The sequence below is a fragment of the Protopterus annectens genome, chromosome 17.part0 (genome assembly GCF_019279795.1).
Source record: "Protopterus annectens isolate FY-2018-M chromosome 17.part0, PAN1.0, whole genome shotgun sequence".
NCBI classification, from domain to species: domain Eukaryota; kingdom Metazoa; phylum Chordata; order Ceratodontiformes; family Protopteridae; genus Protopterus; species Protopterus annectens.
In genome coordinates, this window is record NC_056751.1 from 537,963,704 (window position 1) to 537,987,899 (window position 24,196).

Here is a 24,196-nt window from a genome sequence, read left to right on the forward strand (position 1 = left end):
AAATAGGAGACTTTTTACAAAAAGTATATAGCAACACGAGTAAAAGTTTTGCTGACTGAGGAGGTGAGTATGAGGACTAAAATGGAGAAAGGAAACTTGACAGGGCTGTCCTGTGAGTTAGATTTGATTTGTGTTCATAGTGAATGCAGTCAAGGAGAAAGTGAGGAAAACGTGATATAGGTGTATATACTGTATAAGGAGCAAGTACTTCACCATTAATTAAAATGTATGCATGTATGCAAATGATTAAAATATTCGTAGAAAACAGAGGGTAAGGGAAGTGGTGGGCATGGCAGACTTTTTTTGAGATAATAAGGTAGGTACTAAATAAAGAGAAAAGTAAATGTTTTGGAATGCAGTTATAGTAGGCGATATTTATTTTTCAAAGAGTGTGACTGAGATACTAGGAGTAGAGTTTGGAGCAGAAGCAGTAGTGAAAAACAATATGAGGTAATATTAAGAGAAGTAAGGGATGTATTCAGATATTGACAGCATTTAAAATAACATATGCAAAGAATGAATTTATTTAATTCAGTAATATTAGAAAGTTGTCATATTTGGGTAGGGTATTGTAGTATTTAATACTGAGAAAGAAGTTCTAGAACTTTCCTTTAATACACTCTGGGGGCCTAAGGTAAATCCAGTTAAGAACAAGTTGTGTATTACAAAAATAAACAAATAAAAGATAAGGGAGGTTTAGGTTTAATTCACCCTGTAATTTATATAGCACCTTTGCATTTAGTTCAGGTACTACAGAAAGTGAAAGAAGAGGGAAAAGAGGACATTAGAAATATTTTTCATTATGAAATATCAGGAATTGTAAGGATTTGGAGGGAGAGAAGAGGAAAATAGAAAATATGTACTTACCATAATGCTAGATCCATGTTGTCTTGCTTCACCCTATTCAGCAACTGAGTTATCAGATCTGATTTCAAGAGCCTGGATCCAGAGTTGTGACTTCTCCATTACCAATAATTCCCTCTGGTCCCCCAAATATCTCAAATCAAGTTTGTCTGTTGCAACCATAATATCACCCAAAGAGCAAAACAACACAGGCCTAACTGACCTGGCTAAATCAGGAGGATGTTTAACAGCTAAAGGCTGTCCAAAAGACAAGACCCCTGAACAGGTTCAACTGATCACCCCTGAAGCCCAAAAGTGACAATTTAAGATCAGGGATGGAGGGAGGGATGTTAAACCAGAAGAAACAAGACAACATGGCTCTAGCATTATAGTACATACATAACCTTCATATCCAATGTATTTTTCTTCTGATACAACTGGGACAGATTCCCATGCTATCCAAAAAAAATGGATAGTCTCAAGGAAGGATATTTCTGAGTATGGTGGAGCTGAAGGATTTAGCTTTTGAGAAGGAGAGAAAAACTGGACAGAGTTTCTGATATCCTTTCCATAGTGTAACAAAATCTAAGTTGATGATGAATGTCCAGTAAATGTAAAGTATATTCCCCTTCGTTTGAAAATTTTGGGAAGAACATTGGTAAATTGCTTGTCTGATTAAGATTTGCTTCAGGGGCTACTTTCAGAAGGAAATGAGGATACTTTATCTTGATGAATGACAAGGTGCGGAAATTTATAAGACAGTGCTTATAATTCAGAAATCCTCCTAGCAGACGTCATTGCTACCAAATAACTTGTTTTCCAAATAAGGAATTTTAGATCCACTGAAGAAGGCTTGAAAGCAGCATGATAGTAACGTCCCAAAGGGGGATCTGGATCCCTGACTAGAGGTCTTTAGAGAGAGGTTCCTTTCAAAAAGGCTTTGGAAATGTTTAAAGAGCCAGTGGATGTCTGGGTCTATACCACATGGAAAATAGAAATGATTGCTAAATGGACTTTGTGAAACAATTCTGCCAAGAAGTCTAAAACAGAGGAAGAAGGTCTGAAAAAGGGTCCAGACCTCTGGAACAGACTCATATGGTAAATCTTTTCCATTTGCTAAGGTAAACCTTCCTGGTGTTTGTTTTTTGTGAAGACAATAAAAGCTGAATAACTGTAGCAGATAGCGTGGGTTTTCTACCCACCATTAAAACTGGAGAAACCATCCAGTCAGTTTCAGAGTTTTTATGCTTCAGTGAGGTAGACCAGATGGGTGATACAGCAGATCTGCAAGTGGTTCTAACACCCACTGAGGATGTTTGAGATGAAGCCAGAGAAATGGGAATGAAACCTGCAGAAGCCAAAATAGGGCAATAAAAATAACTTTGGCCTTGCACCTCCTGGCTTTCTGGGGAAATTCTGTTATCAGACAGAAAGGTAAAAAAGGGCCTTCTGGGGAAAGATAAGAATTGGAAGGGAAGCTTGTCAAGCGAGAGCCCCCATGGCTAAGTGAAGCTGTGTCTCTGTCAAACAGGATAAGTGAGATGGGAAAATGGTAAAAAAAAATTAATCTGAAGGGATAGTTAGAAGAAAAGGTGCTAAGTAAAGAAACCTTCATGAAATATAATAAAAATAACCACTTATCTAAACACCAGTGCAGATCCCTTCAATCACATCTTGACTTATCAAGTGGTAAATGAGATCTGAGGTAAATGGGGGACCAGAGGGAATTATGGGTAGGGAAGGAGTCAGAGCCATGGATCCAAGCTCTTGTAAAAAATCTCAGAGGTCAGATCTGGTTGGATCCAATAACCCAATTGTTTAATCGCACAAAAATACATCAGATCTATTGATATAGTAGGACAGATTTATGAATATTATTGTGGAAAGCTGCTAACAGATAAAAGAAGTCAGTGGCATGAAAAGGGTAAAATAGATTATTATTATTTTATTATTATTATTATTACTATTATTATTATTATATTGATCCATGGGAATATATGCAGGAAAAAGCAAGACAAGCAATACAGAAAAAAAGACAGATTTAAATGAATATGAGAATGGAAAGAATTTTGCATGATGTTAAGTAAGTTCCCAGTGATGAAAGCTATACTATGCAATCAACAGCAGGAAAGATTATGCCATGCATCTGGTGAAGAGGAGTCAACAGAGGATTTGTTTTTAAGATTTGTTAGGGCTGTAAAGCTTTGGAAAAATATTAGAAGCTTATGGAAAAAGAAAGGGATGATTAAGATAAAATGTTGTATGAGGTATGGGATGCAAAAAGACGAGAAGAATGTAGAGAATTATAATCTCATTTGTATGGCATATATGAAGGGCAATGTTTTGGGAACTGCTATGTATTGAAAAATGGAGTTAAATAATATTTTTGAACAAATAAAATTTGAGTTATGTGAAAGAGTCAGGTAAAAGCCCTTGACCAATTCCTTCAGCAGAGAAAGCAAGTGTTGTCTTGCTCAAAAAGGGGTCTACAGCAGCATCCTCAGACTGTGCCTTCTTAATTTTATAAGTACTTTGTGAATCTAATAAAAAGAGGAAATGTATACAGGAAAGTACAGTTATATAAGTGTTCTTATCATAGCAGTAGATATTTGAATAGATCATTGCCACAGTATCCTAAGCTATATGGGTTATATCCTGCCCAGTGCATGACAACTAGCCAGCATCCAAAGCTTTAGGACACCTTCTACCTGCCCTAACCAATGAAATGCTTGAGAAGAGGTATATAAAATCACTTGCTAGGGTGCCAAACATTCAGAGCTTTCTTGCCTCACAGTAAAAGAGTCTAGAGCCCTGTTATCGGGTATTTGTTAGGAAAAATATATATAAAAATATGCATAATCTGACATAAGATATAGTAGTTAAAGGGGGATGGATTGAAGGGAGGGTGTCTCTACTGTAACAGTAATCTATTCGAACATCTACTGTTATAGTAAGTTAACTCACACAACTGTATGTTCATCATTAGATCACTGTTGCAGTATCTTAAGGTATAAGGGTAATTTATCAGAGTTTAGAAAGAAAAGGTACAGGATGAAGAGTCAGAGTCCAGGAACTAAGTCCAAGCAAACCCTGCACTGGACATAAACTCTAGCTTGTAATGTTTTGTAAAGTTATGCACATAGGACCAAGCTGCTGCCTGTAGGACACTTCTAGTGTCTGCCCCTTTCCAAAAATGCCACAGAAGAAGCCAAAGCCCTAGTAGAGGTTCCCTTGACCTTTCCTGGAAGTGACTTATCATGATGAGAACAACAGAAAATAACATGAGACAACCATTTGCAAATTGCCTATTCTGAAACTGATTATCCCCTTTTTTACCTTCAGAGGAAATAAAGAGCTGATTCAAACTCATGAAGATTTTAGTCCTGTCAATATAGCATCTGAGCTGCATGTGGACATCCAGAGTATGTAAAATTCTTTCTCCCTTATTTTTTGAATCTGCAAAAATGGTTATGAATACCTTGACTCAGGCTATACCTTGAAAGCACTTTAGGCAAAAAACAAAGGATGTATTCTCAAAGATATTCAATCCTTATGAAAAAATGATCTAAGGTTGTTACACCATAAGAGCTTGCAACTCAAATACTCTTCTTGCAGAAGTCATAGTAATGAGTAACACTGTTTTCCAAGATAAGAATTTTAGTATAGTTTGATAAGCTGGTTCAAGTGTAAGCTTCTCTGGAACGAAACTGAGATTGCAAGAAGGAGCCACTTGTTTTAAAGGTTTGACTTGCTGTGGGGTGAAAACCAGGAGACTCTATGAATAGACAAGCAAGACAAGATGGCCAACAGGTGAATCCTGACAGAAAAATAAGAAAGACCAGAAGACAATAACTCACAAATATTGTAATACTAGATGCTGGTTCTTAGTTAGGCACCAACTAGTAAAACTTCTTCTACTGCTCTATATATAGCTTTCTAGCAGCAGGTTTCTTAACATCCTTTAGTACTTGCTGCATGTCCTCAGAAAACAGGTGTCTTAACCAGGCAGTCAATAGAAGAAGTTGCAGGTTGGGTGATTAATTCCATTCTATGAGGAAACATAGTACTTGACCTTGGTCATTTTTAAATGAAGGGAGAACCACTAATGCCTGGGCTGCAAGGGACTCACAACAATTATCTTTGGAGACTCCTTCTGAATCTTAAGAATGATCCTAAATATCAGGATGGATAGGCATACAGGAACATTCCTGTCTATGGGAATGAGAAGACATATGTCTTTCAGGCCTGTTTGCAAGGATCTTAGCATAGAATTTTTTTAATGGTCTGTTATGAATGGAAGCAAATAGATCTATTTGAGGAGTTCCTCACAGATCTATTCCTGGAAGACTCACAGGTTCAGTTTTCATTCTTAAGGGGCTGTGCTGGTCCTGCTAAGATTGTCTGCAATGATGTTTTTCTCTGACAGAATATAGGTAGCTTATCAGAAAAAAAATTGTTATGACTTGCCAGGTCCCAGGCTACCATAACTAGCCTGCAAAGGGGGTTATGATCTTGTTCGCCCTTGCTAGTTCACATACTATGTCATTGCAGCGCTGTCTGTGATTACAAGCAGAGGGCCTGGAATCTAAACATGGTTTAAAGTTTTCAGAACATTTATTACTGCCATCATTTCTTTGACATTTTTGTGCTTTAGTCTGTCCTGTTTGTTCCACAGACCCAGAACTTTGACTTCATTGGAAACAGCTCCCCAAGCAATGTCTGAGGCATCTGTAGTCACAGACTGAGTTGGAGCCAGAAGAGAGAGGGAAAGACTTGGGTTTGGTCCACCTACGAAAGTAGCTCTCTTTTTACCAACCCCAAAATATCCAAACAAATTACAGGAATCACTAAATGTTTCTTATGTGAAGTCTGGCCAGAGGAATTGTGAAAATTGTAGAGGGCACAAAACCAAAAATGTTGAGATATGCCATGACTGAAGTCAAATTCTGGTTGGAATAAATCAGACATTGTTCCTTGCACGGGTATGCTTTGCCCTGAGGGAAAAAAACCCTCATGAGAGATGTATCCAAATTACATCCCAGGAACACTATACTGTGTGAAAGAATGAGAGATATCTGTATGCTTACTTAGTACCCCAGACTCATAAGTAAGTCTTATATCCACATCAGAGATTCCTGACATTTAGAATATCTGAAAATAAGAAGTTATGTACCTACCATAACGTTCCATGTTAGTTGTCTTCTCTCGCCTTCTTTCTTGCTTGATGGGTTCGGAGCCGATCCTCGGCTCCGACTCGGCACTTGCTAAGCTCGAGAGTCACTTTTACCAGCTCGAGGCAGCCCCATATCCCATGATGCAAGGCGGTAAGTACCCAGATCTCGTTTGATGACAAAGGGCAATAGCACCAAGCATAAAAACACTTCCAAAAGGAAGAAAGAAACTTACAGGATGGAAGAAGGACCAGGGCTGAATGGTCTTCAGCATAATAATTTCTTATAGAAAGGTCTGTCCAGGCCTGGGGGAAGGAGGGAGGGTCGAGAAAGAAGGCGAGAAGACAACTAACATGGAGCGTTATGGTAGGTACATAACTTCTTAATGTTAAGTTGTCAATCTCGCCTTCATTCTTGCTTGATGGGACCGTCCTAGCACCTCTATCCTGGGTGGCTCAATGGAACAGACTCTTGAGGACTGTAGAGCCAAAACTGGCTCTGTCCCTGGAGGCCAAGTCCAATTTGTAGTGGGAAACAAAAGTATGAGGAGTGGCCCAAGTGGCGCTGCACAAATAGTGTCTAAAGGAAGTCTAGCTTGAAAGGCTGTAGAAGTAGCTAAGCTCCTAGTTGAATGTGCTTTAGGTTTTGAGCACAGCTGTTTTCCCCTGAGCAGATAAATTTCAGAGATGACCAAGAAAGCCATCTAGACAAGGTCACTTTAGAAACAGGAAGGCCTTTCTTATTATCCGCATAGGAAACAAAAAGTTGATCAGATTTCCTAAATTTTTGTTCTGTCCAAATAATATCTGAGTTGACGGTGGACATCAAGATAATGTAGTTTTGTTCGGCTCTGTCTGAATAGTTTGGGAAAAATACAGGAGATCAATGGATTGATTCAAATTGGTTTTTGAGGCGACCTTAGGCAAAAAGGTCGGATTAGTTCTCAATGATACTCTGTCTTTGTGAAAAACCAAATAGGGGGGTCGAACCGATAGAGCATGAAGTTCAGACACCCTCCTGGCGATGTAATAGCCACTAGGAATAAAGTTTTCCAAGAAAGAAATTTCAGGGAACAAGAAACAGCTGGCTCGAAGGGAAGAATCAAGGATGTCAGCACTAAATTTAGATCCCACTGAGGAGGAGGATTCCTGATTGGAGGCTTTAGCAGGAAAATTCCTTTCAAGAAGGCCCTGCAGAGCCTATGGGACATAATATTGTGATCTGCGATCCCGACATGAAAGTTCGAGATAGCAGCCAATTGAACTCTGACTGTGGAAGAAGAGGAGCCTGCATGAAAAATCTCTGCTAAGAAGTCCAGGACTGCCTGAACAGGGGCAGTGAAAGGATCAATACTCTTGGCCTTAGCCCAATAAGAGAAACGTTTCCATTTGCTTGCATAAATCCTCCTTGGTAGAGGATTTTAAAGAAGCTACTATGATGTCTCTAACTGAGTTAGAGATCAAAGGAAGCCTGGCTAAGGAAGGAAGTGGAGCAACCATGCTGTGAGGTTGAGAGAAGGGATAGACCGGTGCAGCTGACCGGATTGGTGAATCAGAAGATCTGGCACTGGGTCCAGATGCCACGGCTGCACCAAAAGGTGACGATGGAGGAACGGGAACCAAACTTGTCAAGGCCAGTAAGGGGCAATGAGAATCAATTTGGCTCTCAAAACGGTTGCCTTCTGGATAACTTGAGGGAATCAGAGGAAATGGAGGGAAGGCATAAAGAAGTCCCTGGGGCCAATCCTGGGTCAGAGCGTCTCTGGGGGGATGGCCTGGTAGAGGGAAGAGAGAGAAGAAGTCCGGGCATTTGCTGTTTTGGGGAGTAGCAAAAAGATCGCAACATGGATGACCCCATTCCAGAAAAATCTCTTCCGCTATAGATTGCTTGAGAGACCACTCGTGAGGCATGAGAATAGCTCTGCTCAATCTGTCCGCTACAATGTTGGTTTTCCCAGGGATATGCGTTGCTACCAGAAACCGATGAGAGGAGATTGCCCATTGCCAAAGTCTGAGCGCTTCTCGACACAAGGGGTAGGACTTGGTTCCGCCCTGTTTGTTGATATACCAAACTACAGACATGTTGTCTGTGTGGACTGCAATTGTCCCTACGGGAAGAAAGTCGTTGAGGGCTTGCAACGTTAAAAGCACTGCTCTCATCTCCAGGACATTTATGTGCAGGTGGTATTGAACGGCTGCCACGTCCCATAAACCATCCTGCCCTGATAATGACCCCCACCCGATCAGGGAGGCATCTGTGGTGACAGTGGCTACCGGGATGGGGGTACAAAGTGTCTGCCTTGGTGAACCTGGGGAGATGTGATCCACCAAGCAAGATGATCTTTGCAAGTCTGTGTCACCAGAATCTGGTGACGCATTGGAAGTTGTTGGTACAACCACTGTGTGAACAGCATCCACTGAAGAAGGCGCATGTAGAAGCGAGCCAGGGAAGAAGAGTAATGGCCGCAGCCATGAGGCCTAATACCTTTAGAACCATTCTGGCCTGTACTTTCTTGTTGGCTAGAATGATCCTGACTTGACTTTGAATGTCTGAAACTCTTTGATCTGTAAGGGTAGCTGACATCCGAACAGTGTTTAAGTTTGCCTATGAAAGTAATAGACTGGCAGGGCGATAAGGATGACTTTTCAAGTTTATCGAGATGCCCAAAAGAGTATAAAGCTTTATTGTGTAATCCCTGGCTTGAATAAGCTGATGCCTGGTGGTGGCTGAAAGGAGCCAGTCGTCGAGATCACGGAAACACCTGGAATCCCTGACGTCTCAGGTGAGCCGTGACCACTGCCATGCATTTGGTGAACACTCTGGGGGCTGTAGTGAGACCAAAGGGCAGGGCTCTGAACTGGAAATGACTGGACCCCAGCCGGCGGAGAAATCTCCTGGAGCGTCTGTGGATTTTGATGTGATAGTACGCATCCTGAAGATCTATTGAGCACATCCAGTTGTCCTTCTGTAAGAAGGGCAGAATTGACTGAAGAGTGACCATTCGGAATCTTGTCTTCCTCACAGACTTGTTGAGTCTGCTGAGATCAATATTGGTCTCCAGTCTCCCGTCTTTTTGGGGACCAAAAGAACCTTGAGTAGATTCCGGGCTCTGAATGATCTGTCGTAACTGGCTGAATGGCTCTTTTTTGCAGAAGTTTTAAGACTTCTAACTCTGCAATTTCCCTTAGACCGGGTGGTACATCTGGAAGGAATTTGAGTGATAGAAAGGACTTTCCTCGAAAGGAATTTTGTAACCCTCGGATATGATCGACTGTACCCATCTGTCTTGAGTGAGGGAATGCCAGGCTTCTGGGTACAGCGATAGTCTTCCCGACTGCCTCCAAGGATGAACAGCCGGGCAACATCTCAGGGATGCTGAAAGGGCTTGTCAGAGAGGCTCTCTGTTTCCTAGTTTTTTGGACCCCCTCTGCCTCTAGAGCGGCGTCTGTTGTTGTTACCCCCTCTGCCTCTAGGGGTAAACTGACCACGTGAATCCGGCGTGACTCCTTGGGATTGCGGAACCACATTTTCCCTCCTTTCTGTCCTTTGGGGTAAGGTCTAGAAGGGGTGGAAAAAGCGGACTCCTCTGACAGAAAGAGTCTTGCCGTCCTGCTCACACCTGGTCAAAGTTTCCTTCACTTGAGGGCCAAACAAAGCTGACCCATCAAAGGGAGAATTTGTGAAGGACGCCTTAAAGGGATCTGCAAAGTCACATAGCCGCATCCAGGCTTGGCGTCTAAGGGCCACACCTGTACCTGCGGCCTACTGCTCCATCAGCAGCATATGATATAGCCGCATGGAGGAGTTTGCAATGGAATTAAGGGTTCCTAGCTGCGAAGCAATTTTTTCCTGAGCTCCTGCAGCTGTAGGATCCTGTACAACATCACCTAGCTCCTTAAGGATATCCCTTTGGAGTCTGGTGAAGTGACATAGGTAATTCAGCGAGCGATAGCAAAGGTCGCTGAGGAAAACATCCGCTTACCATACCTATCCATGGTCCTAGAGTCCTTATTAGGAGGATGGACAGTGCAGGAAGGATCTGCAAGTTCCTTCTTGGTGGCAGCAGCCACCACCATGGCATCAGCGGGGACACCCTTAGTGAGGAATTGCTTATCACACGGGCAGTAATAAATTTTGAAGGCCTCCTAGGGACTGGCTCTACAGAGTCAGGAGCAGCCCACGCCTTCGGCAATAACTTGCATAAGGGGTCGAAGGCGGAGACACCCAGGAGGTGGAGGGCCGAGATCCAAACGCCTCTAGGTATACTGACTCATCCTCAGAGGGATTATTGGTGGGCCAGTTTCCCCTCTGTTTAAGGAGTTCTAGGATGTCTGAGAAGGAGACATCCTCAGAGAGGATCTTGGGGATCCCTCTGACTCATCTAAGTCAGTATCTGAAGTGATAGACTCGGGGAGTCTATATGTTTCCTCTTACAAGTCCTCTTTCTAGGAGGATCTCCCGAAACATCAGGAGAATCCTCGGAAGAGGGGATATTCCCAATGGGGAAACCTGAGGCGGAGGATCTCTGGGTCCTGTAGCAAGAGAAGTGGCAGAGATGTCAACAGGCACTACAGAGGGAGGAGCTAAGGGAACAGACTGCTGGCTGATACCAGTGGCCAGCACACTCTTCATCACCTCGAATGCTCCCCTCCCAGGAAGGTCCGAGAGAACCCGTTCCGAAGAGCTAGGAACTCCAGGGACCACCGAAAGGGAAGTCTCCGAGGCAGATGTCGGAGCCGAGCTCACCAAGGCCGAGGCTCCAAGGGGAAGAGCGGGTTCAGACAAGGGTCCGATGCCACTCACCCCCTCGGAGGAGACCATGGAAGCCCGGCCACCGAATCCCTCTAAGGAAGGTCTCAAGAGGAGATAAGAGTAGAGGCTGAAGGAACAGAAGGGTATCTGTCCTTCAACCATAGCAGTAACCATTCCCGAAGACTCCAACTCCAAGCTCTGGGGTAGAGTTGAAGGAGGAACTGCAACGGGGTGTGGACCAATAGCCGTCTGTTGAGACGGACTATGTAACATTTGGGCCAGTGCCTGTGACTTAAGTAATCTACTGACCACTCTCTAAATCATGGTCAGAAAGCCTGGATGACCTTGAAGATCGACTCCGATGGCTCCGTTCGAGAGGAGAGGTGAAGCCGAGCCGAAGTATCAGCTCCAAGGAAGGAGACCTAGACCTCTTCCTCGAAGGAGCCATCGGAACCGATGAAACTATTGAACCTGTCGGAGCCGACAACTTATCGGAGCCGACAGGTAGCCTCGATGCATCGGCTCCAGCCGGAGCCGATACAGCCACAAAGTAGCGGTGTCGGAGCCGATCGGAGCCGACACCGATGCCTGAGCCACATGGTGGTGAACCGATCGGAGCCGACACGAAGTGGTCGATGCAGAATCGGCACCGATAGCCATCGGTGCCGAAGGCTGTTAAGCCAGAATCGGCTCCAGCGGGCCGATCTCGACTCAGAATGAGTGGGCCGAGGCCGCAGGCTTGGACACAGAAGCCTGGGCCTTGGAAGACTTAGCAGTCTTGGATGGAGCCGACTTAGCCGAGAGCCCTCCGGCAAGAAGGCCCCTCAAAATCAACTTATTCCTTCTTTCCTGCAGGACTCTCTGGCTGAAAGAATGACAAATAGCACAGGAGTCCTGCAGGTGAAGAGGCCCCAGGCAGTACAGGCAAGAAGTGTGACCGTCTGTCAGAGACATTTTCTGACAGCACGAGTCACACTTCTTAAAGCCTGAGACCCTTTCTTTAGACATGGTGCAAACACAGACACACACACCAGTCAAAGAAATTAAATTAAATATACCAAAAGGTATAACTAAAAAACACACACACACCTAACAGGGGATGGGATGGGAGAAAGTCTGACTAAAAAAATAAGAAGAGACAGAAAATATTCTGGCAGAAAATGTTTAAAACTAAAATAAAACTAACAATAAAGGGTTTTTTAAATGAAGGGAGAACCACTAATGCCTGGGCTGCAAGGGACTCACCTGAATCTTAAGAATGATCCTAAATATCAGGATGGATAGGCATACAGGAACATTCCTGTCTAGGGGAATGAGAAGACATATGTCTTTCAGGCCTTGCATCATGGGATAGAATTTTTTAATGGTCTGTTATGAATGAAGCAAATAGATCTATTTGGAGTTCCTCCTCACAGATCTATTCCTGGGAGACCTCTAGGTTCAGTTTTCATTCTAAGACTGGGGCTGCCTCTAAGCTGGTAAAATGACTCTGACAGAGTAGCTTATCAGTAAAGTTTTCAGAACATTTATTACTGCCATCATTCTTTGACATTTTGTGCTTTAGTCTGTCCTGTTTTTGTTCCACAGACCAAACTTTTGACTTCATTGGAAACAGCTCCCAAGCAATTCTGAGGCATCTGTAGTCACAGACTGAGTTGGAGCCCCAGACTCATAAGTAAGTCTTATATCCACATCAGAGATTCCTGACATTTAGAATATCTGAAAATATAAGGTTATCATCTAAGTATGGAAAATTTGAATGCCTTAAGCCTACAATAAGCTATAACTAGTGCCACTTAGTAAATACCATTAGAGCTGTAGATATTCAAAGGGTAAGAAGTATGACTGGAGCTGTAGATAGTCCAAACAGTATGACCAAAAACTGAAAATGTGAGCCCAACACAGAAAATCTTTAAAAAAGTATGAATTATTTGATAACTGGGATGCGATAAGCATCTTTTAAGCCTAGATTCACTAAAAAACTAAGGGGTGGGATGTGGGGTAAAAGAGTCTAAAGTGGAAGCATCTTGTACTTTGGGACTTTGATGTTAAGGCTTAGAAAAGAAAGAACTGGGACTGGTCTCCAAGTTCCTTCTTTCTTTGGTACTAAAAATATTTTTTTAATAAAATCCTTTCACTGGTTGCTCTGTGGGAATTCATTCTATGATCCCCCAAAGATAGCAGTTGTTCCAGAACTGGAATGCCTGAAAGATCATACAGACAGTCTGCCTTTTTGGACTGTTTTGGATTTGGGAGGCACTCCCTTTTTCCCATGCTTTTTTATTCTTACTTTCTATTACTTTTTGAACTTTTGCTTCCCTTTACCTTGTTCATACTATTTGCTCTGTTTCCTATGAAAGAAAACCAAATGGGAAAAATGGCCTACTAAATTTTTGGAAGAAGGGTTGAAAAACATAAGTGGCCAGTAAATTAACTTTCCTCTTTCAATAACAGGGAAAACACAATATCTCTTTATCGAGAGGAGAAGTTGTGATCTCATCTTTGACAGCCTCTTCTAAATTCTTAGTCAAGGAAACCTTCTCATTACTGACCCAATTAGCAGTTGCTCTGGATACAGCATCAGCAGACCCATAACACTTCAAATTGTGCTTAGTTATCTGAGACACAGATGCTATTAAAGAGCTTAGAGGTGCTATTATCAGTGAAGAATACAGGTTAGAAGGAAGTAAACAAATATTTTGACATATGAGCCTGAAAGTTTAGAAAAGTTTACAGATCACTATAAACTGGGCACTATCATATAGTCTCTCAATGATGTTAACATATTACAGAAAGGGCTGACACAGACAAATGATTGGTGCCAAAGTCATGGACTAAAACTTAATGCATAAAATGCCTCATTATCTCCCTTGACAAAGAAGTATCCCCTGCTAATTATGATATAGATAGCACCCTCTAAGCTCAAACTTAGTGGTGTGAGACTTGGGAACACAGGTCAATAACAATCTAAACTCCGATCACCATGTGTCCGTAGTAGTAAGAAAAGCATTCTACATTTCACATCTCATAAATAAGGGCATTACATCCAAGATCAGGGAGGTTATAGCTCCACTGTATTCGACCCTTATCAGATCACTAATTGAGTACAATGCTCCCTTCTGTATGTACCTCACCAGACACCTACAGCAACTGGACAGACCACAGAGGTTTCTTATCAAGAGAATCCAAGACCTCCAAAACATGACATAAATGGAAAGGTGGAAAGCCCTGTCCTTGTACTATGCATCATTCAGGCTGCTGAGAGGTGACCTGTGCTTGGCCTACAGAGCAGTCTCGAACCCTGCCCTAATGGAATTGCTGTACATCTGCAAATCAAATGAGGCAAAAATAACTCACTCCAGAGATCTCAACCTAGACTGTGACATTAACAAAACATGCTGGAGAGAAAGATGCATCTCCTAGTGATTACCGCTCCTTTAGAATAAGCTCCCACTGCATGTGAAGCAGAGCTCCTCAATGACCTTATTCAAGTGCAACCTTGACAACTGGATGGGTGACCGTAAATTCATCTCAGTGGTGACACCTTTGTCCCGCATGGACAGGGACAGTCGGTGCTGATCACACAATTGCCCTGTTAACAACAACCATCTAAATATGGTCAATAAAGGGTACTTGGGCTTTTATATGGCTAGGCTTGTAAAGGCCCTAGGACCATTAGCCTAGTGATGTCCTACAAACCTATAAAACGAAGAAGAAAAATAAGATGAAGAATACTATTTATGTCAAAAGGTTTAGGGTCAATATTCAGGTGCTTGGCAACAGATTTTTTTTTTTTTGCCAAGGAAATAACTGAAGGGTCTAATTTGGGATTAGAAAATAAATATTTTTAGGTCTGAGGAACCTTATTTAATCTATCATATATTTTAAGGTCAAGAGACTGAATGTCAGGCATTTCACAGGTTGCCAAAAAAAAAAATGATCTAACGCTGACATGACAAGCGGAAGAGCTGCAGGCTCAGAAAAGTCCAGTTATAAGTCAGAATATTTTTGCTGGGATACTTGGATTTCATTCTGTTTCCATTGAAACAATTATTTTATTCTGGTTATAGTTTCAGAAAAACATAGCTCAGGGAGAGGGGGGTGATGGGCCCTGAAAAAAACTTTCTTTAGAATCAGATTCCCTTTCCTGTGGGGTAAGCATTAAAGAAATACAATCTCAGTCTAATTCCTGTACTTCTGACTAAGAATCTGTATTTGAAAAGGAGTGAAATATTTTTTTTTATTTTACAACTTAGAGAGGAATCAGAATTTAAAGAATTGGCTTTAAATAAGCCCTTAGCAAATTTCAGACACTCATACATGTCCATCCTATGTGAAACAGAAGAGACATGCCTAAATTTCTATTTTTTTCCTAGGCAACCGCCTAAAAAAGACTAATTCAAAGAAGGGGCTGTTCCCTGGGAATCAGGCACCTTATGTCATCTTTGGGGTAAAATATTGCCTGCTCCCTCCCCTCAGACTAACAAGAGAGGTTTTCAGTAGCCCGAAGAAAACAATCTAACAAATGCAAGGGACATGCTTAATTCCCAGTCTATAATGGACTTCTCAAGGAGCAATATCAGAGGGATCAAGAGAAGATGATGAGTGGTTCAAGATGCCTGATTTGGTCACATCCTGAACTTTCAGACTTAAATGTGAATACTAGTCCTATCCCTTTTGTCATCACTGGCTGAGGCAGTGAGGAAACTGACAACTACCAAAGACTTTGGTACAAGTTTCTTCTTCTTGTGGACAAGTGAGAGTACAACTGAAGAGCCTGAAGCCTTGTCCATGTTTAAGATGAGGAAGAAGCTTTATATGTGGTAAACAGAGCCTGAAGGAGTCAGTGAACCACCTAAAAGGAATTTTACAATTCTGCGGTAAAAACTTAAATAAAACTTAAGTGACAAGCCCCTATCTATAGATTTACACAAAAATGCAAAATATTTTTATACAGAAAGTAATTTTACAACAGTTTTCCTCAAACAGGTACATACAACAAAAAATTTATTTTTATGATACAAATTAAATAAATTTTTATGATACAAATTTTTAGTGACAACCATTGCAAACACCATCCCTGGCTTAAACTACCTTTTTTTAAAGAATGAAATAAACTTTGCTTCAGAAAGTTAGATGAAGTGGAAGGTTTTCCCCAGAAGAGTACTTATCTGCCAGCCTTGGTGAAGTGCTGACTGTTGATAACATGAATCTTGCAAGAATAGTGCACTTTGACAGCAAGAAAGTTCTGAAGGTTTGGAGGCCTAACCACTGACTTTATACAGCTTGAGCCTTTTAGCAGTTCAGACATATGGAAGGTGCGCTAAAGCTTTGGATGGTGGCCAGATTGTCATACAACCCATATAACTTAGGCTACTTCAACAATGATTTAACGAACATCTTCTCTTTCCAGGTTGTGGAGGAGACATCTTTTGCCATTGCCTGTTTGCAAGTAATCCTGGAGCAGACTACATTTCATTGTCTGTTTTGTGTTGGTACAAACAAGTCTATCTGAGGAACTAGAAACTGGTGTATGAGCTGCAGGAAGATTTCTCTGTTTAACATTCACTCATGATGGTCTGAGCTACTATGTTTAGATGGCGTGGAATATAGACTGCCTGTGGAAAACTACTGTGTTGAATCACAACTTCCCAAGCAATCATAAGTAATCTGCAAAGGGATATAAAACTTTGCCCTACCTTATTTGTTTATGCACCACATATTTGTAGTGTTTTCCATCAAGACTTAAAGACCACCAGACCACCAAGAGTGCACAAATGGTGCAGAGATTTCAGACCACTGATCAAGGCCATCATGTCTTTGATAATGATATGACTCTTTCTGAAGGAACTCTATACACCCTAGACTTTGATTCTTTGACGGCAAGCTCCACATGCAAAGCTGAATTACTTCGTTGTAATGTTCTGAGCTCGCAGTGAGTGTACATAGGGTGACTCCTGGATTGTAGTCTACCTATTTGGTCCAACAAAGCAATTCCTGAACCAAGCAAGGAATGATTAGAATTTGCTGATTGAGAGAATTTTGGTGCTGATTTTAGACTGACCTGAGATACCACTGGATCTTCCTCATATGAAGCCTGATGTAATGGACCTTGTGAAAGTCTGAAGCCATGAAGCCATGAACCCATGGGAGTTTAGGAACTCCCTGGCTGAGCAGACTTATCTTTTGCTAGATGCCAAAAGTAGGCCTTAGCCAGTCTAGAAACAATGTTTTGGAAGATAGAATCAGGAAGGATTTCCTTAGATTCTGGAGGATGTTCATAGAAATGCCCAAAGCTTTTAGGTCTGAAGTGAAAGTAAAATGGATCAGACAATTGTCCAGGTAAAGATAAATGTGAATTCCTTGGAGTCTGCAGAATCCTATGACAGGCATCAAGCAATCTGTGAATAACCATTGGTGTTGTCGAAAGCCCAAAGGGCAAAGAAGTAAACTGATAGAGAGTGCCCAAGGCAGACGAGTTTTAATACATGTTTTTGTGACTTTTGTGGATAGGGAAGTGTAAATAAGTATCATGTGAGTCCAGGGTAATCAGAAAAAAATTTGGGTGAAGAGGCAAAAGACTCTGAAATGTGAAAATCTTGATGTAAACTATCATAAAGATGTTAAGTCACGAAAAGTCTAGAAAAGGCCTCCAATCTGCTTCTTTCCTGGAGGGTAGAAAAAGTCTTGAATAAAATCCTTTCCCCAGTGATGTGAATGCACTTCTATGACACTTGACAGGAGAAGATTTGAAACACCTGGAATAAGATGTTCTTGGTCTTTTGGAATCTAAAGAAAGCCTGACATAGTTGCTTTGGAATTCCACTTAAACTTGCAACCTCTTCTTAAGATATTAAAAATCAGAGACAACAGTAAATTGTTCCTCATAAAGGGAGATAAAGAGAAAGTTTGCCAAGTATTTCTGGAGAAGGGAAAAACCAGAGTTGGGGAGAGGAATCAAAGGTGGACAGGGATATCCAGGGCTGATCTCTGTTGGTGCTAGAACCTTGGAACCCATGCTTCTTAGTCATTGAGTCCATTACCATTTTTTTCTCTTGAACTTACCTTTATCTGTTTGGATTTAGTCTGTTTTTTGAAGAAAGATGTTGGTTTTAAATGATAATGTCTATCATAAACAGGAACTGAAGAATGAAAAAGCTGCTTTACCCCTTGCATAACTTTTAGTTATGTACTTACCATAACTTTAGATGTATGGGATCCATCTCGCCTACATTCTCTACAGATGGGTTCGGAGCCGATCCTCGCTCTCGCCATACAATAGAACGCAGTCTCTTATTGGCTGAGTCACCTCATATCCCAGGATGCACCACCACTACTTCCCCAGATCTTGTTTGTTCGCACTCATGTTCACAGAGACATACTATTGTCATAACATACTCAGGTCTTTCAAGAGAGGAAAGAAGATCAATTTCGGATCGTCCGGTCTCTCCTGGTCTACAAGGTAGGGGGATGGAGGGTGGGTTTAGAATGTAGCGAGATGGATCCCATACATCTAAAGTTATGGTAAGTACATAACTAAAAGATGTAATGTGATCCTATCTCGCCTACATTCTCTACAGATGGGACAGCGTCCCTAGCACCTAATTCCCAGGTGGCTCACTGGAAAACACTCCTGAGAACTGTGGAACCAAAGGAAGCTCGACCCCTGGATGCCACATCTAATTTGTAGTGAGAAACAAAGGTGTGTGAAGATGTCCACGTGGCAGCCGCACAAATGTCGCCAATAGAGAGCTTGGAATGAAAAGCTGCCGAAGTGGCCATAGCCCTAGTAGAATGAGCTTTAACCGGAGCTATGAGCTCCTTGTTTGAGATGAGATAAACGTGAGTGATGCAGTCCCTGATCCACTTGGCAATAGTGGCTTTAGTGACGGCTTTGCCTAATCTATTATCCGAAAAGGACACAAACAGTTGATCTGATTTCCGTGCTTTGTGTGTCCTATCCAAATAGAAGCGTAATTGCCTGTGCACATCTAAGCAGTGAAAAGTATATTCAGCTCTATTGGAATATTTGGGAAAGAAGACCGGTAGCTCCAGTGACTGTTGTAGACAGAAATTAGAACAAACCTTTGGTATAAAAGATGGGTTTGGCCTAAGAGATACTCTATCCTTGTGGAATACCAAGTAAGGTGGTTTAACACATAGAGCCTGAAGCTCTGAAACCCGTCTGGCTGAAGTAATAGCAATTAGAAGGGCAGTTTTCCAAGAAAGGAATTTCAGATCACAGGTTGCTGCCAGCTCAAAGGGTGGTGAGGTTAAAGCACCTAATACCACGTTCAGATCCCATGGAGGTGCAGGTTGCGAAGTGGGGGGTCGTAAAAGCCAAGCTCCTTTAATAAAGGCTTTACAGAGCTTGTTGCTCATTAAGGGAGGTTGCACACTTTCATGAAAATTGGAAATAGCCAATTGTACTTTGATGGTAGATACTGAGCAACCTTGCTGGAACAGGGAGGCTAAAAACTTCAGTACTTCTGATACCGAGGCTGTCATTGGGTCTAATCCTCGGAGTTGGGCCCAAATAGCAAACCTCTTCCATTTACTGCTATATATCTTCTTTGTAGAAGTCTTGTGGGCCAAGACAAGATGTGTATGACTTCAGGAGCCAAAGAGTGGCTCCTAATTATGGTTGGAAGAGGAGTAGCCAGGCTGTCAACTTCAACGAATGGAGGGACTGATGGAGTTGTCCTGACTGATGAGTCAAAGGTCCGGAACTTGGTCCAGGAACCAAGGACCCTCCAATGCATACCTGTGAAGAAAGGGGAACCAGATTTGCTGAGGCCAGTATGGGGCGATTAATATCATTCTGCTTCTCAAGCGAATCGCCTTCTGAATCACCTTGGGGAGAAGGGGAACCGGTGGAAAGGCATATAGCAGACCGGAGGGCCAAGCGTGGACTAGAGCGTCCTTGGGAGTCTCCCCCGAAACTGGGGCCAGAGTGAAGAAGTGGTGACATTTCGCATTGAGGGGGCTTGCGAAGAGATCGCAACAGGGGGCTCCCCATCTTGTGAAAATCTGTGTTATCACTCTGTTGTTCAAGGACCACCGTGAGGGGAGAGAATAGTTCTGCTCAGTCTGTCGGCTATCACGCTGATTTCCGGAATGTGCGTTGCCATTAGGAAACGCTTGGTAGCAATCGCCCAATCCCATACTCTCATGGCCTCTCTGCAAAGGGGATAGGACCTGGTTCCTCCTTGCTTGTTTAGGTACCAGACTACCGACATGCTGTCGGATTGAATGGCAATTGTACCCTGGGGGAGGTGATCGTGCAGTGCTTGCAACGCTAAAAGCACCGCCCTCATCTCCAGGATATTGATATGAAGAAGACTCTCGTCGGGGTGCCACGTGCCTTGGACCGACCTGTCCAGATAATGACCCCCCCACCCTGTCTGGGAGGTGTCCGTAGTCAGCGTGGCAGAGGGGAGTGGAGGAATGAAGGGTTGCCCTTGATTCAGATTGGGGGATAGAAGCCACCAACGAAGATCCTGTTTGCACGTGTCCGTGATCAGAATGCGGTGACTGAGGGGAAGGTCCTGATAAGACCACTGGACTGAGAGGAGCCACTGAAGTATCCTCATGTGCAACCTTGCCAAGGGGACCAGAAGAATGGTGGCTGCCATGGAACCCAACAGTTGTAGGACCATTCTTGCTGGAGCACGACGTCTGAGGATTAGGGCCCGGACCTGAGACTGAAGCGTCACGATCCTTTCTGTAGGGAGATAGACTCGCATCTGCCTTGAATCTATTTCTGCACCGATAAACAGAATACGCTGAGATGGTTGCAATACAGATTTTGACCAATTGAAGGTGATTCCTAAGGATTTGCCCAGTGCAATAGTGGCTGCTAAATTTTCCAAGAGTAGATGCCTGGAGGCGGCAGTTAGGAGCCAGTCGTCTAGGTATGGAAACACCTGGAATCCTAGACTTCTCAAGTGAGCAGTCACGACTGCCAAACATTTGGTAAACACCCTGGGGGCTGTGGTGAGACCAAAGGGCAGTGCTCGGAACTGAAAATGACTGTCTCCTAGGCTGAAGCGTAAGTGTCTCCTCGACGCCTGATCCATCAGAATGTGATAGTAGGCGTCTTTGAGGTCTATGGAGCACATCCAAACTCCTTTCTCCAAAAGTGGGAGAATGGATTGTAAAGTGACCATCCGGAATTTGGACTTTTTTACAAATGGGTTTAGTTTGCTGAGATCCAAAATGGGTCTCAAGTCCCCGGTCTTTTGTGGCACCAAAAAGAATCTTGAGTAAGTCCCTAATCCGCCTGGTCTGCGGGACAGGTTGGATGACTCCTTTGAAGCAGCTTTGATACTGTTGGCTGCATGATCCCGTTGACTGGGTGGTGGGTCCGGGATTCTTTGGACTGGTGGGGGTGGTTGAACAAAGGGGATGGAGTAACCTCCGGCAATGATTCAAGCACCCATTGGTCCTGAGTAATATCTTCCCAGGCCTTTAGGTGCTTGAGAACGACCCCGACTGGCTCCGGAGCTGCACAGTCGGGTCCTCCTTCCGGGCTGCTGGGAGCAGGAGGTCCCACGAACGGACTCGGTCTCCAGTGTTGCGGGGGCCTCCGCCGCCTCTGGGACGGCGTCTCCCTGAAAAATTTCCCCCTCCTCTGCCTCTAGAAGGGGGATCGCTCTGCTGCGACGAGTAAGGCTTCTGAGACTTACGGAACCACATTTTCCCTCCCCTTCGGGCCTTGGGATAAGGCCTGAGGGGAGTGGAAAAGCGGGCTCCTACAGCAGCCAAGGTCTTACCCTCCTGTTCGCAGCGAGTCAAAGTGTCCTTTACCTTGGGTCCAAACAATGAGGACCCATCAAAGGCCGGCAAAGGAAGACTTAAAGGCCTCTGCAAAATGACACAGGCGTAGCCAGGCTTGTCTCCGTAGAGCAACACCTGTCGTTGTTTAAGGATTTCCAGAATGTCCGCAAAGGAGACATCTTCCGAAGATGACTTTGGGGACCCCTCCGCATCATCGAGGTCGGTATCCGATGTGAGGGACTCGTCAGGGGAGTCGACGTGTTTCCTCTTACACTGTCTCTTCCTGGGCGGTTCCTCCGAAAGGGTGTCGGAGGAACCTCCAGGAAGAAGGGAACGCCCAATGGGGGTAACTTCAGGCCCAGAGGCTCCGCTGTCACGAGACAGGGGGATTCCAGAAGCGCCAGTCTCCATGCCCAAGGAAGGTGGTGGTGGAATAGTCGAAGTGGCCACAGAGGATTTGGCTAAAGCACTTCTCATGGCATCGAAGGCCGGACCCCCAGAATCCTGGGAAGGTCCCGCCCCGAGGCCACAACAGTAACCGAGCCCCAGCCGACGCACCTAGAGGGAGGCTCGGAACCGAGATCGGATCCGGCATCCGGGGCCGACTGAGGAGGTCCGCGTACCGAACCCCGACCCGAGGGACAGGGTTGAAGTTAGAGTCGGGACCGACTCGATAACTTCGACCGGATCCACCAACACCGACTCCAACGGCGCCAAGGCTGTCGGAGGAGGAATGGAAGTAGAAGGATGGGAGATCGGCTCCAAAGCCAACTGGGCAGGAGTTGAGATCAATTTAGCGAAGACCGGTGACTGGAAAAGCTTCTGAAGCACCCTGTCTACGTCTGAATCGGACATCCTCGAAGAACGAGAAGAGACCGACCGGGTCCGAGTCGACTTCTCCGCCGGCTCCGAAGACTGGGGACCGGCTCGTAAGGCTCGAGGCGTGTCGGCGCCGAGGGAGGTTCCACTACTATTGCAATCTCCCTTGGAGCCGATGTGGACTTCGCTCCGGTGGAAGTGTCTGAGCGGGCAACCCCATCGGCTCGAAGGCAGTGGAGCCGATGAAGGTGACACGCCTCTTGATGCCGAGCTCGACTCCAAAGCCAGAGGAGTCGAGGCTGAGACATCGAGGCAGACTGTTCCGCCTCGGCTCCGAAGTCCGTGGAGCCGACGGAGAAGCCTGCCTAGACTTTTTAGCTATCGGATCCGACGGACTGGTCGGAGCCGAAGATTTTTTCTTCTTGCCAGTAGGAGAAGAAGAAGAGGATAAGGCTTCCTCAAAAGAAGGGGCAATGAGCCCTTTTAATATCAATTTGTTTTTCCTCTCTTGGAGGACTCGAGAGGAAAAAGCGTGGCAAACGCTACAGGACTCCTGGAGATGTTTGGGACCTAAACAATATACACATAGGGAATGATCATCCGTTATAGACATTTTATAACCACACTTAACACATTTTTTAAAACCGGAAGGTCTATGCTCTTTAGACATGGTTTTAAAGAAAAATTTAACAACAATTACAGGACAAAAAAACAGTTAACACCGACAATCTAGGCTCTAATTTAAACGCCTAAGGCAGGGCTAGGCCCCTCTAACTAAAACGGAACCTTTTCACCAACAAAAATACACAATCTTCCACAAAAAAGGTACCAAAAACAATCACACAACAACACTAGCCGTTAAAACAGCTTTTGGGTGAGTTTTATAGAAAAATTTGACAGAAAAAGTTTCTGACTAGAGGTACTTAGCTCAGCCAAGTCCGAGACCACGTCTATGCTTGAAAGCGGCAAACGAGATCTGGGAAGTAGTGGTGGTGCATCCTGGGATATGAGGTGACTCAGCCAATAAGAGACTGCGTTCTATTGTATAGCGCCGAGTCGGAGCCGAGGATCGGCTCCGAACCCATCTGTAGAGAATGTAGGCGAGATAGGATCACATTACATCTTTACTTCTCCCTCCACATTCCTGAATACTTCAGCTGAGAGACCCACAAACAAGAAATCTTTCCAGAAAGGTATTCAATAATTGTGCCTTAACATCTTCAGGTAAAGGTTGGGGCCTAAGCCAAGCATGCCTATGGATGATAGAGTTTGTGGCAGCTGCTGTAGAAGCTGCATCAGTGGCATCATATCCACATATTTTGGAATATTTATTAATGTGAGATGTGGAATAGAGCATTTTTAGCAGATTAGATCTTGAGTACTGGCTAGCACATTCTCTAATCTATATTGTCCAGCTTAGTTAAAAAAATGTAATCGTGAGTATGACCATTAATAGCCCTAAATTCAGAGTAGCAGAATTATAAATTTTTTGCCATATCTGTCTAGGGATCTCCTCTCTATCATCAGAAAGAGAATTTGGAGGAGGAACTAATTGAGCTCCCTTCTCTAAATCCACAGTGATAATGGCTCAGTCAGCAACAGGGCATTTATACAGAAATGTGTGTGAGTATTGAATCCTGTAGACTCTACCAGGTAGTAGCAGAAAGTTGAGAATTAAAATAAAGTAAAGCTGAAACAAAAGTAACCACTAATGCTCCAAGCAAAAGAAGGATAAAGTTTGGAAAAATTCCTGTGGAGAAGAACAAATTATCTCTTTTGGGTTTTAGCCTCATGGTACAGAGAGATATAGTCCTTACAGTGTCCCAGATGAC

The 24,196-nt window shown here is 43.6% G+C and overlaps 1 protein-coding gene across 1 annotated transcript in view; it reads right to left on the minus strand.

Annotated features, from left to right (window-relative positions):
* Window positions 1–3,249: 3,249 nt before the first annotated feature.
* LOC122791453 (mucin-6-like) overlaps window positions 3,250–24,196 on the minus strand; it is a 1,454,314-nt gene continuing 1,433,367 nt past the window's right edge. Inside the window, exon 29 of the mRNA XM_044059198.1 lies at window positions 3,250–3,383. Coding sequence (XP_043915133.1) covers window positions 3,250–3,383 — 134 coding nt within the window. The remainder of the gene's footprint in view (window positions 3,384–24,196) is intronic.